The sequence below is a fragment of the Clavelina lepadiformis genome, chromosome 8 (assembly GCF_947623445.1).
Source record: "Clavelina lepadiformis chromosome 8, kaClaLepa1.1, whole genome shotgun sequence".
Classification (NCBI taxonomy): Eukaryota; Metazoa; Chordata; class Ascidiacea; order Aplousobranchia; family Clavelinidae; genus Clavelina; species Clavelina lepadiformis.
Genome location: NC_135247.1, coordinates 7,875,339 through 7,894,042, shown reverse-complemented (window position 1 = coordinate 7,894,042; position 18,704 = coordinate 7,875,339). Strand labels below are relative to the sequence as shown.

The following is an 18,704-nucleotide window of genomic DNA, read 5'->3' as shown; positions in this document are numbered from 1 at the left end:
AAAACGCAACCTGGTAGGCATACCGATAAACCACAAATCTTGAATATTAGCTTAAAGGAGAAAAATGTTGTTGTTTGCAAAATAACAACTGCAACAGTTCACGAAGATAAGTAAACGCTGGTTATATTCAATCAACACAGTTAGGGCAAGTTTTTATAGAGCATTTCCCACAAACTGTACACCGGCAGGTGTTTCACAAATCCACTTTTCTGTTGCGGCATTTTAGCTTTGAGCATGTATTCCGATTTTTTCTGCAGGTTCAACAGTTTCGATGGAGTTTCTTATCTACCATGTTTATCAGTCGGGACGTTATTATCAATAGTTATGGCAACATTATTATCAATTGTCATTTTTGTCTTTTAAGGTTGAACTATATTAGCCTTTAACTACAAGTCTTGAGGCTGAATGGTTACTTGCTAAGATATGGATGTTAGCAAGGGCAAGATTATGGAATTGGATATTAATGAGGAATTGAAATCATATTCTAAAGTTTGTGAAAATATTCGAAACATCATGACTAAAGTGGCTGAATTGAAATCTAAACCTGGTGACCACAAATCAGAAGTTACGGAATTAAGAATGCAGGTATAGTAGTTAAATTTTGTTTGGATTAATATTCTTAATTTTATTTTACTTTTTTATGTTTGATAATATATTTTGTATATAAATTAAGCCAACTAAACCTACTAAACTACTTTGTTTGTACTACCTACAAACGTAGTCAACTTGGTTATAATAGGTGCAGTTGAGTTTTTTGCGAAATAGGCTAATAAAGGAACAAAAATTTCTAGTTTTGTGAAATTTGTTATCATTTCCGGTATACTCGCACAATCATGCGAGTTATAACTTCATTTCTCCAAATGACGAACATCATATCTACAGTAGAATAATCTCATCCTGGCAAGTGTGTCGGTACACATTGACATTGATTTTCGAAAAGAAAATGAAAAATCTGGGAGGCAAATTAAATATATATTGGGATTTCCCCATTGTGCGAACTTTGGAGCAGCACAATGTGAAAGTTGTTATTTAAAGCATTATCACAGTGCGTTTTACAGGTACAGTACTGTAGTAACGATATATTGACCTACGCTTCCAACCTGCCCCTCAAACACATTGTGCTTACTTTTATTTAAACTAAAAACTGTTGTCAGACATTTTATCTTTGTCAGACTATAAACATTTTTTATTCGATTATCCAATATATGCATTTAATCAATCTTCTCTAGAAGTATGGTATACCATGAACAAACGATTGTGTATTCTACAAAACTAAACTAACAAAGTCACACAAACGTCACTACCAGATAAACCAATATATTCCATATATACCGGCGTACGGGCCTTTCAAAACAAAATTATCAGGCATCATGATATCTTCGCTCTCCAGATATCTTGCCAATGTCAGCTTTGACAGAAGAAGTGGCAACTCGAAGTAGACTTAGCAAGTGCTCATCAGTAAGCTGATTCCTGCATTTTGTCTTGAACAGCTTCACTTTTGAAAAGAACTGCTCACAGCAGTATGTGCTTCCGAAAAGAGAGATCATTTTTTTCGCTTGATTTTCTAGATTTGTTTAATTACCGTGTAGGTAGCTTTTGTAAAAAGTAAGCAAATGATTTTCATTGTAATATTCTCAACAACCAGGTCAAATGGATGAGCAAAAAGTTGAAAGTTGACTTCTAGATTTCTGAAATCTGTAAAGCAAGTTTCAAATGCTTTAGTTAACTTTTTAACCATCCCATCATATTTTTCACAGTTAATCCCTTGAACTTGAACTTTCTGCTTTCCAGACAAGGAAAGTGAGCGAAAGATGCTTGGCTCAACTGAGATTGAAAGAGTTGAAGTTTTTATATAAATGAGGAATTATGTTCGACCGTCTTGTTGACTAACTCGTATTTTCCTTGCAGCTTCACATTCAGTTCCGGAAGGTGCTTGTTGATGTTGGTTAAAAAATTAAAATTGTTCAGCCATTAATCATCTTTGAGGAAAGAAACGTCTTGATCTTTACTTTCTATAAAAGCTTGAATATCCTCCTTGAGATTCCAGAATCTCTATAAACTGGCAGCTCTGCTTAGTCATCTAACTGCACAAAAACAGTTTACACCCGGGTAATCAGAGTCAAGCGCTTCCAGAAACGACTTAAACTGCCGATGATTCAGTATAGATTAAGTTCGTACTCTCGTCTAAAGCGTTACTAAAAGCGGAGCATTTGCTCATCCTCTCCTTTAGAGAAACATCAATATTTTCCAAGAGGTCATCTATTCGTACCATACCATGCAGCAAAAAGATATGCAATGGAGCGAAATTATCAAGTCATTAAAAACGAACTAAAACAGACAAGTTGCGATATGATAAAGAATGAAAGTGACGCTTATGACGACTTAAAGAACATCACTGGTATTTTGTCTGCTATTCCGCAGAAAGAAAACCAGCTTTGAATTTAAAAGAAAACTGAATTATTGCGTCATGAAACACATGACTTACAAACATTTTTTGTTGGAACATTTTGCCCACGAAAATATGCAATTAACCAAACAAAAGCAGTAACTAAGACAAAAACCTTTTGTCGTAATCTGATGTATTCCTTTAAGCGGTATGTGATTAACCAATGTTTTTACTTAATGTTAGATAGGAATTGATTCAGGACTTCAGTTGTGTATGCTATAAAACGATAAATGAGTTTAGACAGTATGCGATTAACCGGTTTTGTCTGTTCTATCGTAAGTAGGTGTTTAAGCCTATGCATAATTCCCAATTTTAATATTAATCAATTTTCTTTTTTAATTTTCGAATTGAGAGCTAAGCACGACAGCAAAGCAAAATAAACTCGCTTAAAGACTCCATGTAAAAAGGGTTCATAATAATACCGCGTATGAACGTTAAAAGGCCTAAAAAAATTGAATGTAATTGAAGTTCATTGTGGATCAGCTAAACGGCCACTTTCTTATTGATATGTAAATTTTCTTGAAGCCAAAAGTTTCAAAGTTAGAGGCCACTTAATGATTTTACTTTTAGTCAATATTTTATGTTAATTAAAATTAACAAAAACACCCAGTTATTTATATCTGGCCCTCCTGTAGTAAAGGTTGCACACCCCTGCACTAGACCGTTAGGAGGTATTTTTAATAAATTATATACTATACATATAAATGGCGAAAACTGGCAATTCAAGTTTCTTTGGTTTTATTATAAATGTCAAACACTTAGGGTCTTACCAGAGCAAATCATTCGATTTTAATGCATTTGTAAAAAAGAAAATAATTTCAAACAAATCATAAATAAATCTTACATTCATCATGAAACCCATATATTCTGTTGATGCTAGCACACTCGTTGTCATAACCTTGAAACTCAAACACTAAATTCGAGCAACTTAGGCTTTATTAAAAACAGAATTGAACAGACCTAAAACAAATAGAATCAGTTAGGCGAAACGTGACAGCTATATAACATTTATATATATGTGAACTTATACTATTAAGCAGCCGACCCACCGACACTGCGCTTGCTACTGAAATGACGTTCTACAGTTCTATTTAAGGCGGCGAAGCAATTAAGGCGTGAGGCAAGGCGTAAACAATTAAGGCGTGAGGCAAGGCGTAAACAAAGGAATGTTAATACATTGGAATGTCACCACATTCACCCCCGGTTAAATTATTATTAAGTATTAATAATAATAAGTAATTACAATGTTTGAAAAAACTACAAAGTCCATTCGCCATATCTTTGTGGAGGTCTTCTCTCTCTCGTGGAGCGCCGCGGGGTTTGTGAATCAGTCTCCATGGAAGACGTTTCCTGGTCTCCATCGTTTCGAATGTCAGTTTCTGTCCGCACACCGTCTACAGTGCCTGTAGGCAAACGTAATTCCGGTTGACGTAACGGTGGAGTGACATCCGACGCTGTGACTTCCTCAATGTCATCGTCAGCCGGGTTTGCTTGTGGGCAAGGTGCAAGGTCGGAAGTCGACACCGTACTCTCCCTTCCATTTGGATATTTAACTCGTGCGAAGGTGGGGTTCACCATCATTAATTCGACAGGATCGCAGACGGGATCGCCTTTGTTTCGCACAAATCGACGCAGCAGCACGGTTCCTTGATTCAGCAACCACGTAGGCATCGAGCTTCCTAGAGTCGCCCGTCTTGGAAAAGGAAACATTCTTTCATGTGGGGTTTCATAGTGGCCGTACACAACAACGACCTAATTCCGTGTAGAGCTTGAGGGAGAACACGTTCCCAATGTTCTTCTGAGGTTTTGTAGGAGGACAAGAGGAGTTTTATAGTTCTCCAAATCGTTTGATTTGTACTTTCGCATTGCGAGTTCCCTTGAGGATGATACGGAGTAGAATAACTTGTCGCAATTCCTCGAGCCATTAAGAAATCTTTAAGTTCCCGACTCATGAAGCTGGATCCTCGATCACTATGTATGTATGCCGGAAAACCAAACAAGCAGAAGAGGTCGGAGAGACAATCGATAACTGTGTCTGAAGACATATTCTTGCAAGGATAAACAAAAGGATAACGACTATATTCATCAAGAATTACTAATAGATATGGCTTCGTTCCTTTAACAGGTCCTTTGAAGTCCATACTCAAACGTTCCCACGGGTGAGTAGCTTTGATGAGTGTCTCAAGCGGTCTTTTAAAAAAGCGGGGTTTAACCTCGGCGCAAACACGACAAGACTTACAAGCGGTTCTTGCTTCCTCGCTAGTGTATGGAAGGTTTCGAACACGGATGAAATGATAGAGTCGAGCGTAGCCTGGATGTCCGAAGGAATCATGAAGCGATGACAAGTCTTTTAGGCAATCCACTGTGGCACAAACTCTTGAAAGGGCGCTTCTATGATAGCAGTAGCTTCTTTCTCAATAGAAGGATAACGTCGTTCACATTTACTGAGCGTGCGAGACATAAACGCCACTGGGCGCCCTCCTTGTGACAAAGTGGCTGCAACGGCGTAGTCGGATGCATCGCACTCAACCTCGAACGGCATATCTTCAGAGATACTACTGACACTAGCTTTAACAATTTCTTCTTTTAACTCGGCAAAAGCATTTGACGCCTTAGCGTTCAAAGGGAAATCGGTAGCCTTAAAAAGGGGGCCAGCTTTTCCGGAAAAATTCTCGATCCATTTGGAATAGTATGCAAACATGCCACAAATTCTTTTAAGTTCCCGGGGGGATTTCGGTGGAGCCATGTCAAGTAGCGGGCGGAGTCTTTCGGGGTCCGGCTTCACTTGATTGTGGGATATCTGGTACCCAAGCAGGTTTATGGTTTGCTGACGCAGTTTTGACTTCTCTTCGTTGAAAGTTAATCCAGTAAGCTTCGCGGCATTTAGTAAAGCTTCTAAATTTTGATCATGTTCTTCTATCGTCGCGCCAGTAACTGTTACGTCGTCCAAATATGCAAATACCTTTTTTAGCTTATGACGTCGGATGAAATCGTCAATCACTCTTTGAAAGGCGGCCACACCGTTTGTAACACCAAAGGGAAGTCTTTTGTACTGATACAGGCGACCCAAAGCTTCAAACGCAGTGAATGGGCGTTCCTCCGCTCGAATCGGTACCTGGTGGTAGGCCGACCGTAGATTGAGTGAGCTATAGTATCTGTCCTTTCCAACCTTGTTGACAATGTCCTCGATGCGTGGAAGCGGATAAGCATCGAGCAAAGTGAAGCGATTGACAGTTTGCGAGTAGTCGACCACCAAACGACATTTTTCTCGGTTTCGCACCACTAGTAATTGAGCTCTCCAAGGCGATTTCGACGGCTCAATGATGTCTTCGGAAATTAATCTTTTAATTTCGGCTTTTATGAAGGCGGAGTCTTCCCTTGAGTAGGAACGAGTGCGAGAAGCGACAGGGTAGTAATCCTTTTGCATAAATTCGAACAAGTTGGGTGGGTCAACATTGGCTACCGCTACCGCGAAAACCTTTTCCGAAGCAGCGGACACTACAAGAGGATTTTCAGCTCCACCAAATTCGAAAGTAACAGCCTCATGTCTTTGTAGAAACTTTTGCCCCAAGATGATATCGGCACAAGAGTTATGCATTACGTCCAGCACAACGTTAGAGTAGCTCCGGCCGAGCAGTTGAATGGCTGTTTTAACATGACCTTGTGTTTCCAACTGCAGTTCAGTGGAAGCCAAGGTTATATCACTCACTTTTCCTTCCGGTTTTAAATTGATGTTTTCAGCTAAAGAGCTATCGATAAAATTTTCTGAAGCTCCGGAGTCTAACAAGGCTTTAACGAGTCGGCCTTCAATGACAGCGTTGACGACTGTACGCTGGAGGCAGCCGGGAGCGCCTGTCAGAAATGAGGTCCCAGATGTTTTAGCGGCGATGGCAGAATACCGTTCTGATAGTTCACTTGATCCCTTGGATTGCTTAGCAGTTTGTAGAAAAGAGCGATTACTGCGGCAGACATTTGAGAAATGGCCTCTTTTTCCGCAATTGCGACATTCTCGATCACGGGCGGGACAATAATTACGACTATGTAGCGCACCGCCACAGTAGAAGCAAGTCTTCTGAGTCCTCAATTCACGTACTTTCGGAGCGACAGCTAGTGATCCTCCAGTTTGTAGTGTACTTTCTCTCGGTGGCAAAGCGGGCAACGTTGATTGGGCCGAAGCCACCAGGCGAGGGCCGGTACTGACAGAGCCCATTGAGCTCGATTGCAATTGAGCTCGCTCTAAGTTATCTGCTCGCTGTAGGTTGATATCATCTATCTCCAACAGGCGTTGACGTACGAGCGAAGAACTCACGCCATTAATGAAAGAGTCCCGTATAAGTTCGTCGCGGTACTTACTCGCTGTGACTGCTTCAAAAGTACAATCCTCAGCAAGTATCTTAAGGGCACGAAGGTACTCCAGGACATTTTCCCCGTGGTTTTGCTGCCGACTGACCAGTAGATGTCGTGCGTAGACATTATTTTTTGGTCGGATGTACAACTCTTTCAGAAGAGTTACAATACTCTCGTAGCTATCAGCTTCCTCTACGTAGCAGAAAACTTCGGGCGAAAGACAGCTTCGAACAACTCTTGTTTTGTTTATATCGGGCGATTGCGTAGGGCATAGCTCTTCCAGTGTAGCAATGTAGTCTTCGACCGTCTGTAACCAATACTTGAAAACTTTAGGAGCGTCGACGGTATCCGGGCTAACCGTGAGATCTTTCGGTCGAAGTAAGAGCTTGTCCATCACCTGTTCGTCTTATACTGTTTTTAATAAATTGTCATAACCTTGAAACTCAAACACTAAATTCGAGCAACTTAGGCTTTATTAAAAACAGAATTGAACAGACCTAAAACAAATAGAATCAGTTAGGCGAAACGTGACAGCTATATAACATTTATATATGTGAACTTATACTATTAAGCAACCGACACTGCGCTTGCTACTGAAATGACGTTCTACAGTTCTATTTAAGGCGGCGAAGCAATTAAGGCGTGAGGCAAGGCGTAAACAATTAAGGCGTGAGGCAAGGCGTAAACAAAGGAATGTTAATACATTGGAATGTCACCACACTCGTGGTTGCCTCTTAGAAGAAAGAAATTTTCAGGATATTTTATTTTGTATACTAACAATAAGCATGCATATCTCCGTGGCGAGCACAGATAGTAGTTGTTCGTACTGAAGGAAAAACCCGAATGTGTGTGGACCACTCACAAACGATTAACCTTTATACTCACGTAGATGCATATCAATTCCAAGAATAGATGACCAGTAGTTTTGTTCTTTTGAACCTTGTAACTTTGCGCTATATTGATTTGTTTTATATCTAAACTTGTGTTTTCTTTTTATAGGGTTCTTTTCACTTCCTCAGTCTAAAGCAGTTGAATCGAATTGCTCAGACCAGCTGTAAGCACGTTAAAGACAACACTCTTGAGGTGAAGTAGTGTGTATGTATCTTTATTCAGTGTTATCCTTCTATCACATGGACCGTAAAAACTTTTTCCCATTGGTCCATAGAACAATCAGTGTGGGCCACATAACATTTCTTTTTAGTACTTTCATATAAGGTTTTGTCCTTTTGGTTATTGACACATCTAGGATTAGTTACATGAAACTTTGAAGTTGTCCAAATATTCTAAGAATCGTCATTGATCATTATGTTGGTTACTAGCGACCTGGCTACATTAAAGCATAACTGCAGTACGATACCACCCTCTGGATAGGAGACAAATGGTCGTTTTAGTGGGTTTTACACTGAGTCATGATGTCACAATTGTGCACAAGAACTTCAAAATAGCATGTGTGTTTGCAATCCTGTTGTTTATATGAAATGTGGACTACGCACTCATTATGTAACACGCCTAATAAATGCGATAATACAATTACAGTAATCATTTATTATAGTCTTACTGCATAGGCTATAAGAATTTTTATTAGTGTTTGCTTTAATGCAGCTGTTGACATTTTATTTTACTTAAAAGGTGTGATTCTTTTCTTGTTTCGAAGTTTTCTTAAACTTGTGTTATTTTATGCCATATCATAATGAGAAGTGTTAAAAAGTGAGGAATAGTTGCAGCAGCTATCGTCTGCACTATGTGTATACCAAATTTTGCACACATGTGAGCACAAAAGCAATGACTGGATTGGAAAACAGTCCTACATGCTTACAGCTGCAAACAATTATCATTTAACAATTTCTACTATTAAGCTTTTGTGGATTTTTACACAATAATATTGAATTGTGGTCATGTTAAGTTGAGTTCAATTAGTTCTTTCACTCCAGGTATATTATGGATGTGATCTGGATACTGTATTGGTCATGTTAGTAATGGTTAGTAATTATTATAATAATAGTTGTTAGTAATTGGTCACAGAATGCCATCCATTTATGAGACACTGAGGTGATCGTGTTATCTAGGTGGTAGTTAACCGGGTTACCGGGGTTCTATTGTAGATTAATTAAGTGACATGAAACCGACTTTTGCAAACAGTAACTGAATACTAGGGAACCGGTAACTAATTTCATGCCAGTATGCCATGATTCTTGTTGGATTTAAGAAATGTAATGACATACACTAGAAGCTTTTTATTTAACCAAGCTTGTGTAATGAGGTTAATTTTAATGACAATTGTCCTCGTGACACTGTATTAAGCTTATAATACACACCTATACTAAACTAAGCTCAACATCATCGAATAAGTGATAGTAGTGCAACAAACAAAATGTTTGTGAAATATCACTTGCTCAACTATTTCAACAAATCACATGCTAATAATTTTATACTTTTTGGTCTGCACCTTGGTGTTAGGCTTAAGGAATGAAACCATGATATTTAAAGTGAAGGGCAAGTGCTACAACCAATAGACATTAAGTTAAAGAAGAGTTGTCTGTAACTATTTCAGAGAAAGAGGTGTTCTATAATATTTGATGGGTAAGGGTAAGCAATTGTTGCCAGAAGTGTGTCACATAACTGCGAATTTGGTGCTCATTAAGATACATGTGGTGACTCTTACCTTTGCTTCCTTTAGTTACGCACACAGGTACACGACTAAATATGAATAACCTTAAACTCTTAAAGGGTAAACACAAACCATGAAAACGATTGAGGTTTAATAGAGTCATTCAAAGATATTTAAAAGGAATTATCCCACAGTGGCAATTATGATGTCGCAACGTGAAATCCGTTTGTATGCCTGATGCTGTTTGGTTCAAGTATCTAGAGAACACTTGGTGTCACAGGTGAAAAAATGGTGTAGTTTATATGTAATTAAGTGGTTAAGAGGAATATCTGTGTTATCGCATTAGTTCAGTTTCACCTGCCTCACTGTTGAAATGTTAATACACTGACAAGGTGGATTCTAAGTGTTAGTTAGTCTATGATTACACCATATAATTAATTCCAAGACCGGCCCTCAAGCTTGTTTATTTCACATTTTGACAATTTTCTTGCCACTGTCTCCATCATAATTATCAGCAAATTTGCAATACAATTTCAGCATTAACTGTTTATTATTAAAAAATTCTTTGGTACGCTGTATTTACTTAATTAAAAAGTGCCTTGATCAGAAGTTGCACAGAATGACTGAAAAAAAGAATAGAAGGCACTATTGATTTAAAATCGCATGGAATGATTCTGAAAAATTATTGTACTAAAAGCCTCTCTTGGAAGTGTTGAAAGATTTTACTGAAAATTGCTAAAGCAAATTCAACTTTTTTGCTTGCTTTACACTTAAGTGCGATATCATAAAATCACACTTCAAAACCATAACTGTATGAAATGATGACAACACGCCAGAGTAAAACCAGATTTTCCAATTGATGCTGGCTGAACATGGATGAAATACCCAGCACATTTACGAAATACTTTTGTTCCAGCTATGGAAATGAACTAGCAGGCAGAGAAATGTGTGATCATGTGGGGCTAATCTCGAAATGTGCAACAATATCTCATACATTCATGTTGAGATAAAGAATAAAATTGTATAATGTTCGAAAGCGGTTGGTTAAAATAATCAAAAGGTGGCACATGGAGACCTAGCTCTATTCAAGTATTTCTAGGCTTGTGTGTTATTTTAATATTTGCAATTCTTCAAGTTGCAAATTGCAACTATATCTTGGCAAAATGTTTTGGTAAGAAATGTTGCATCCTTACTCTAAAAATAAATTTTATATGTATCACATTTTATTAATTGAGTGTTTATTAACAGGCAAAACAAACACTTGATGCTTACAACCTACAGTTAGAAAATCTTCAATATGAAATTGGTCATTTGCACAGGGGAATAACAAAATGTTTTGAATTCAGGTATTATTTATTTATTGATTTTAATTAACTACAGTACTTATTTCACATACGCAGTTCTCCTGTAATGTCTTAAATACTTTTCTTTATTAATATTTATCAATTTAATTATTTCAAATTTTCCAGTTTTAAATCATTACAAATTGAACAGCACAGTTGCTTTAGAATATTGTCATTTTAACTATTCGTTTTATTTCTATTCTTTTATGATGTTGTCTAAACCGTGTTAACCAAATTTTAAAGTAAAATAAGAAACAGGATATTAGTTAAATTTTAAAAATATAAAGTTTAAGAGTGCCAAACTATATCCTGTTTCTTATTTTACTTTATTATCACTGTATCGGGGAATAAGCTAAATATGCACCATTATGATGTCACATTGATGTGTCATAATTGTACCTAAGGGATTCAGCAAGTTGTAACTTAGCAATTGTGATTGAATACTGTCACAAAAATTGTTACATAGTTCACTTGGCGTTGATGAAGCTAACCTGACTGGATTAGCAAAATGTTAGCAGAAATAAATTTCTGTATTTCACCAGTTGTGCCTTGTATTTGATGACTTGAGTCTAATTAAGTCGATTGATTTTCAATATTAACTCGAATCAGACCATGTCTTTAAGTCAAGTCAAGTCTGTAATGCAAAGAGACACAAGTCAAATGAAGTCTTTGAAGTAGTAATGCAACAAAAGGCTATGTTTTTAATTAGCCTACATTGTTTCAAATATTGGTTAATTATTGCAGTCCTAGAATCCTGGAGGGCATGTGGTTCTTAAATTCCAAATTCAATTTCCTTGCACTGCAGTCATGTTCATGCACACACTTGCCCTAAAGCACGTATTTCTCAGCCAGATGACTCAGCGTAATGTTTTTATTATGATTACGTAAAAAAGTACTGTATTTAACAAATACACATTTATGATATGGCATCAGATTTTTGTAAATGTATATTTATCAACATTGCTTGTCGAGAGCAAAATTGCGTTGCTTAGTAATGTTATAGCACAATTAAAACAAACGCTCACTCACAATTATGAGATATGAAAAGTGGCAATGTCCAGAGGGGTTAAAACGAGCAACATGTAAAATACAGTGGTATGATACTATAACAATGGATGGTTAGCATGGCCTCCAAACCCGAATATAATAATATCCAGATTAAGCAAGTTAATTAAAAACGTAGCAACATAAAGGTACAAGGAATAATACATTGTATCGTTAACATTTAATTGAATAAATACAAGCAGAGACATGTGAAGGACATACTGCTATTTGTCCTTAGACTAAGGAAAATCTTTCCACACCTTAAACTTCAGTGATGATTTTTCAACATTCAAGCCCTGTTTAATATGCTGACCTGTGTGGATTGCCTGTTGAACACGTTTTTATTTAGTTTTATAAAGAAAAAACATTAATGTTTGATTTGTTTAGAAATTTGGGGACCTTTTACACAAAGAATTTGTGTTTAAATAACATTGATGTTTTAGTTTCTTCATGCAAATGCAAACACTATAAAATAGTGTTTTCATGAAAATAATGGGCCGCTTATACAATTTGAATACAAGGGTGTGCCCTGTTCCTGAGAGTTAATGGTTTATGCCATTATAATGCAACTGTTGTTTTTCTTGGAATGGAAAATTGATTTCTAAGATTCAAAAAAATGATAAAGTTTGTTGAGATCGTTTGACATCGTTAATGTTGCATTCTATAGATGTATGATACACTCAAAATTTTATGTTTGCATGTATTATGCATCTTTTACCTATTTTTTCTTTAATGCTTTCTCTTGCCCTTGCTGGAGTAATTTTTTCTGTTCCTTCTTTATTTCCTTTTTTCGGTTTTCCATTTGCTTTTTTAGTTTCTTCTTTTCTTTCTCAATTTCTTTAGGTGTGCCAGTGAATGTTGCACTGAACGTATAGTTGGAATTCACCTTTGTAACAGTTGAGGTTTTATTTCCATCCACTGTTGTCTGCAAATAGTTATAAATAATTAACTAAGTAGTTAAGCTATTTCGTACCAAATTGTTACAATAATAATAATAAGTGCAGAAATATTCATATCGGTATTGAAAACTAACATGTTTCAGGTCTTACAAATTACAGTAGTCTCTCCTCAGAGTGTAGCAACGTACAGTATATAAATGACGATAAAGAATCATTTGCTAGTTCTTTGGTGAATTTAAGGTTGGGGTGTTGCTGGTTCTGTGCTAATTGTCATAATTCGCCCTTATTCCTACGAAATTCCTGTTCAGGTCTGATGATATTATAACCTTATTAGTGTTCTTTTTCGTGTGTTCACCAACATATGCTGTGCTACATTTTGGTCTTGTGTATGTAACCCATTTCAAACCCATATGTAGTATATGCAACCCATTTCTGTTACCGAATTACGTCAACCTTTACTAAAATGCATAATGCATTTTCTCACTACGTTCAGTCTAGTTTCAGCAGTGATATCGAATGCATCCCCAATATGTGCTCTGAAAGCACTGACTGTTTCGTATTGAATCAATAATACAGTAGAATCCACTTAATAAATCCACGGCTAATAAATCCATCCGCGTATTAAATCCAATTTGCTTTGAGACAGAATTTTTACATTAAAAAATAGCTGGTTAATAAATCCAAAATTCACTGTATAAATCTGTTCCATAATTATTTTTGTGAACAAAATTTAACGTAATCTCAATCGATTCAAAATCCAATGTATGTCAACTGATACAGTACGTCAATCTCAATGAATCGAATGTTTTCAAACTGGGATTACAAATTGTTGTATTATCAGTCTCGTGTTGTGTAACACTATAGTATTAGCGGGTTACACTAGTGTTGCGTAACAATGCAGTATTGTCCCATATGACTGTGCTACAGCATGAACGTTTTTGCAATGTGCCATTTTCATTTAATACATTGCGACGAAGCAGTGTAGTTAAATTGCGCAATGAAAAGGTCGACCAAACTGCATTAAAAACATGGATATGTTTTACTCTATGAATAGAGGACCATCTTAGAGTGACAAATTTCCCCCAAACAAATCACGCTGGATCAGTTTTTTGCATTGCCCGCTGATAAATAAACATTGTGCAATATACTGTATTATATATTATATATGTCTTGGTGAGGAACCATTAGGTGTTAAACATTTCATGTAATTTGAAATATTTGTCATTAATATGCTGTATGTTGTACATTTAGTAATGTTATACTGTGAGGAGGGACTATTTTAAGGTCCGAAACATGTTAATTTTTAATACAGTATGAATATTTTCTGCACTAGATATTATTGCTATTGCTATTCAATTTGATATAATTAAGCCATTTCAACTTTCTTCAACTTATAAAGCTTTTTATATATTCTGTTGTAATTGACTAAGAATATTAGTTTTTTAAGAATATTGACCTCAGTTAATGCACTGACAGCTGACAAATCCTTCTTGTTTGTTAAATCAGTCTCCTTTGAAGTGGCTTTTGTTTTTGTTTTGCCACTGCTTCCATGTCCATCATCAAATTCTGTTTTTGTCTTTTGAACATCTAATTGCAGTATGTAAATAAATGTAAATACTAAAGAGCCAAGATGTCATAAAGCACTACCAATAAATACTACCCACTATACAGCAGCGTTCTTCAACAGGGGTTTTGCAAAACATTTAGAGCTGTTATGCATGGGTTCCTCCTCACATTTCAAAAAAATGATTTGAGAAATGATTCGACTGAAATCTTACAATTACTGAACGCAGGTTTGGTCAATCATGTTTCTAAAAACGTTCTTGCCAAGCAAAGCATTCCACCTTTAAATTGTAAAATTGTTTTGGCTTTAACGGTAGAGATTTATAACCCAACTCCAGTCCATCCTTCCTTGAAAAAATATACCAAGGGTTCCATGATGCCAACAAGTTAAAAAGCACTGCCTTAATTATTTGTCAGTAATTACTCCAGAGAAAGAATTTTTCAATAAAGTTTAGTAGTTAAGCAGTTATTACTAAAAGTATGTCACAAAAAGGCCTGGTATGGCATGGTGCCATAATTTTCATCTTCAGACTGAAGAATGTCTTTGTCTGAGGAAAGGGCAATGATTGCTCATTGCTTGAGGTCTGGTTACAAAGCTAGCCAGTGTGTGAGTTACGATTGACACACGTTTTTTATTTGGTTTTTAGAATTTTTATACTGTATTACCTGAATTTGGAACTATTCATCAGAACCACTGGACAAGAGCAAGCGTTGTTAATGCCTTGCCAAATGGAATTGTTGTGCTAGTGCCACTGGGTATCACACACCAGTAGATGGTCCGCATTTTTGCGAGCACAGCACTCTAATGACTTGGCTACTAGGCTGACATGCAAATTCATCTCTTAATTATGACGGAGGTGGTACAGCTCACTGAGCCTAGTTTTTGGTCGTTGGAGCTAGCCTAGTACGATACCAGTAATTGACATAACGACATGAATGCTTCACTAGTGTTTATATATATACTGTTATCTGTGATATTTCCATGCTGAAAATAAAGATTATTTGCTACAAACTGCCTGCCTGCAGAGTCGTATTCCATCCAAGGCTCATATGCAACCACTATTACCATGCCTAATTTTATCCTCAGTCTTTAAGCATATTATTTGTACATTACGCTGACATAATTGCTGCCACCTCCATAATAATTAGCAGCAAATTTGCGATATATTTTTGCTAATAACTGCCTAACCCTCACATATTATACAAATTTTGGCTCCGATAGTAATTAATCTTTGCATTTTTGGTTGAAATCTACAGCTCAAGAATTACATTTATACCAATTAATACATACATCTTTGCTTTTTAGAAAATTTTTACTTTTTTTTTACAAAACCTAAATAGGCACATGGTTTTAAACTTTGATGATAACGTGTACAAAGATAATAATTAATCGATGGTTGAGGTATACTTGTGTTCCCTTTTCGGTATTCTTCTGTCTTCTGGTAACCTGTTGCGTTTCCACTTCGGGTGGCTACAGTCTTTTCATCAACTTTTTTATCTTCCTTCTTTCGAAACAGTGGCATGGTGTTTTCATTAATCCAAATTGGAACATAAAAGTTGCATTAATTTTTAATTGCTTTAAATATGCTTTTTAAAAATGTTAAATAAAAATTTTAATCTGTGCACCTCTACCCTTTCCAAGGAAAAAGTACTTTGCTACATGTTTTAACTCTAAAATACATTGTATGTTAATCTTATAAATAGTTATACTGCAAAATATTCTTCATGCAATTTCAAATTTTAAAGTTTTTTAGTAAAGGTTAGTTCTGAGCTAAATTATTTTCTGAATTGAAAGTTTCACAAGGAATGCCTTACCATTACCATTAAAACTTGTCAATTATTAACGAAGCTCTAGAAGCCTAGTAAATGATCTTAAACAAATATCATTAACTTTATGAGATTATACACTCCGAAAAAGAATCGTATCTCTGCTCGACATTTCTATTTGTTTTCTGGGTGGTTGCCAACATTTTACATCGCAAATTTGTTTATAATTGCATGTGACATGGTTCAGCAAGCACATACAGTATTAAATATAAATTTTATAATATATATATATTAGGGATGGGACAAAACCAAAATTAGATAAATTATCGCAAGAGAACACAATTTATGTTGCATTGACACCGACTATTGTCCTTACCTAATTTTGTGGTGCTGAATTCAAGTATGCAATTGCTTTTTTTTGTAGAAGCTACAGATTTTTTGCAATTCAGTTTTTTCCTGTTTAGCAAGTTTTAGCACCTATAGGCACGCTATAGGCCGCATTTATATACATTTTTCCTGTTTAGCACCTATAGGCCGCATGCAGCCACTAGTATATAAGTTGTTCATAAAACAGTCACAAAACAAGTTAATTAATAACACTTCACATGAAAACTTCAAAAAAGGAATAGAAAAAGACTGTAGACTAATCTCACGCGATGTTACAGCAGTAATCTGCCAACATGTTTTTGTCCCATCTACTCTGGTAGCGATGCTCCATGGTCATGAGGTCCTGATGAAATCGCTCACCATGTTCATCGCTAACAGCCCCGAGGTTATCAGGGAATTCATCAAGGTGACTATTGAAGAAATGGAGGTTGATGCTCATGTTGCACCCAAGGTCGCGAAAAGCTAGCAGTATTGTATTAACCAGAACTTGGTAGTTATCTGCTTTTTCTTACCAAGAAAGTTTTTGTAACTGCCACAAAAGATAGCTATGCGTCTTTCTTCTTGGTATTCATCTTTTTGATGAAGTCCTCATCATGTACAAGGGTACGAATCTGAGGTCCATTAAACACACCTGCCTTGATTTTGTCAAACGACAACTTAGGAAGTGCAGAAAGTATGTACTGAAAGCATTCACCATCGTTATCCAGTGACTTTACGAACTGTTTCATCAATCCGAATTTTATGTCAAGTGGAGGAAACACCATCTTCTCTCGGCTTACGATTGGGTCGTGCACAATGTTTGGCATGCCTGCCTCCAAAGTTTCACGGATGGGCCACTCCTTCTGGATCCAGTGTTTCTGTCGATCTCGACTGTCCCACACACAAAGATAGCAGGGATACTTTGTGAAACCTCTCTGTTGGCCAAGGAGAACTCTGACCATTTTGAGGTCTACACAAATGATCCAGCTGTGCTCGTGATACTTGACAAAGTTGATGACCTCTTATGTCTATATACGTTTCTCTCATATATATACAAAGTGACCATTGGGAACTCCTCCATAAAGGTTGTGATTTTGTAAAAGAACACATTTGAGGCTCTGCTTAGAGCTATCCAGAAACAGCCTCCATTGTGGTGGATTGTACGAGGCAACACCTAACTGCTTGAGCAAACCAGGGATAACGTGACAGTAAACAAACTGCTTCTGTTCTGAAAAAAAGTCAGAAAAGACTGGTCTCACTTTCGGAAATAAGAAACTTTTGCAAAGTCGTCAAGTACATGTTTTTCTTGCAGTCTGGAAGCAAGTATCTCTGCGCCTTTGTTAGATAGTCCCAATTCACGAGCCAAATCATTAAAGGTATTTGTGACTTCGACGCCAAGATTAGGTTAATTACGTATACGTACGTATAGTCATTTACAAATCTACCTCTCTATAAAAATCGGAATTTTCAAATTGCATGAAAAGTAGAGCATGTTGGTAAAAACCGATTTCAGATTTGGAATCAGGGCGAAAAATCTATCGAGAATCAGTTGAAAAATGTAATGCAACAAAATATCAAAAAATAGAAAATATATTAAAAAATATATTACTAATCATTACTGTTACTAATCTGTGCATTACTGAATTTACATTAAAACATTACATTAATCTGTACATTACTGTGTTACTAATCATTATTAAATTAATTATTATGTTAATAGAAATTAATTTGAGTTCGAGTACTCGATCGATGATCGCGAGAGATTGTAATTGCTATACAAGCTGTGTATGTCTGTCGTTCACTGTATTGTCACAAAGCTATGCATTATTGTCGCTTCGACACTTAACAAATTATGTAATGTAGGGCCAAAACATATATTAATTTTTTCTTAATGTGTTGTATAATTTAAGCCAAAAAGATTTCTCAAGCGTTACTTACTATGTAATTCTAGCTGCATAGAGTTGAGTGGACTTTATTACGAAAGAACAGCTAACATTTTTCTCTGCTACTATTTAGCGAAAAGAATGGTGCGTTCCAAGCTATTTCTCATTGTTTCTTGTTAATCTAACTTAACTAGATCTTTTTTCCAGTTTAAATCTAACTAAGTAGCTAGAATCAACTTTTTGCATGGCGATTCTCCTATCCGTCTAACTTTAACAACGGGAAGGAAAATCGTAAAAGGGAAATGTAGCGGCGCTTATCTATGTCATGTATGGTCAAATGTATTAACTGGGCACACTTTTTTGAAACTTTGCAAATACAAATTTGCTTGTGCATCAACTTGCAATAATTATTATAATCATAATAATATAAGATTATAA

The 18,704-nt window shown here is 36.3% G+C and overlaps 2 protein-coding genes across 3 annotated transcripts in view; one reads left to right on the top strand and one right to left on the bottom strand.

Moving 5' to 3' along the window:
• The first annotated feature begins 344 nt into the window (after nt 1–344).
• Nucleotides 345–18,704, top strand: part of LOC143469487 (THO complex subunit 5 homolog) — a 42,443-nt gene continuing 24,083 nt past the window's right edge. The window contains exons 1-3 of the mRNA XM_076967198.1: nt 345–585; nt 7,793–7,876; nt 10,650–10,747. Of these exons, the coding sequence (XP_076823313.1) occupies nt 424–585; nt 7,793–7,876; nt 10,650–10,747 (344 nt within the window). The 5' untranslated portion in view covers nt 345–423. The remainder of the gene's footprint in view (nt 586–7,792; nt 7,877–10,649; nt 10,748–18,704) is intronic.
• On the bottom strand, nt 11,109–16,000 carry LOC143469489 (uncharacterized). Of its 2 annotated transcripts, none has more exons than XM_076967203.1 (4): nt 15,659–15,907; nt 14,144–14,274; nt 12,507–12,713; nt 11,109–11,378 (listed from the first exon to the last, which is right to left on the bottom strand). In XM_076967203.1, exons 1-3 carry the CDS (start codon nt 15,771–15,773, stop codon nt 12,507–12,509), a joined length of 453 nt encoding a protein of 150 aa, XP_076823318.1. In that variant the 5' UTR covers nt 15,774–15,907; the 3' UTR covers nt 11,109–11,378. The 2 variants fall into 2 exon arrangements, with proteins under 2 accessions (XP_076823318.1, XP_076823317.1); XM_076967202.1 differs by lacking the exon at nt 11,109–11,378 and adding an exon at nt 11,601–12,114 and having other exon boundaries at nt 15,659–16,000.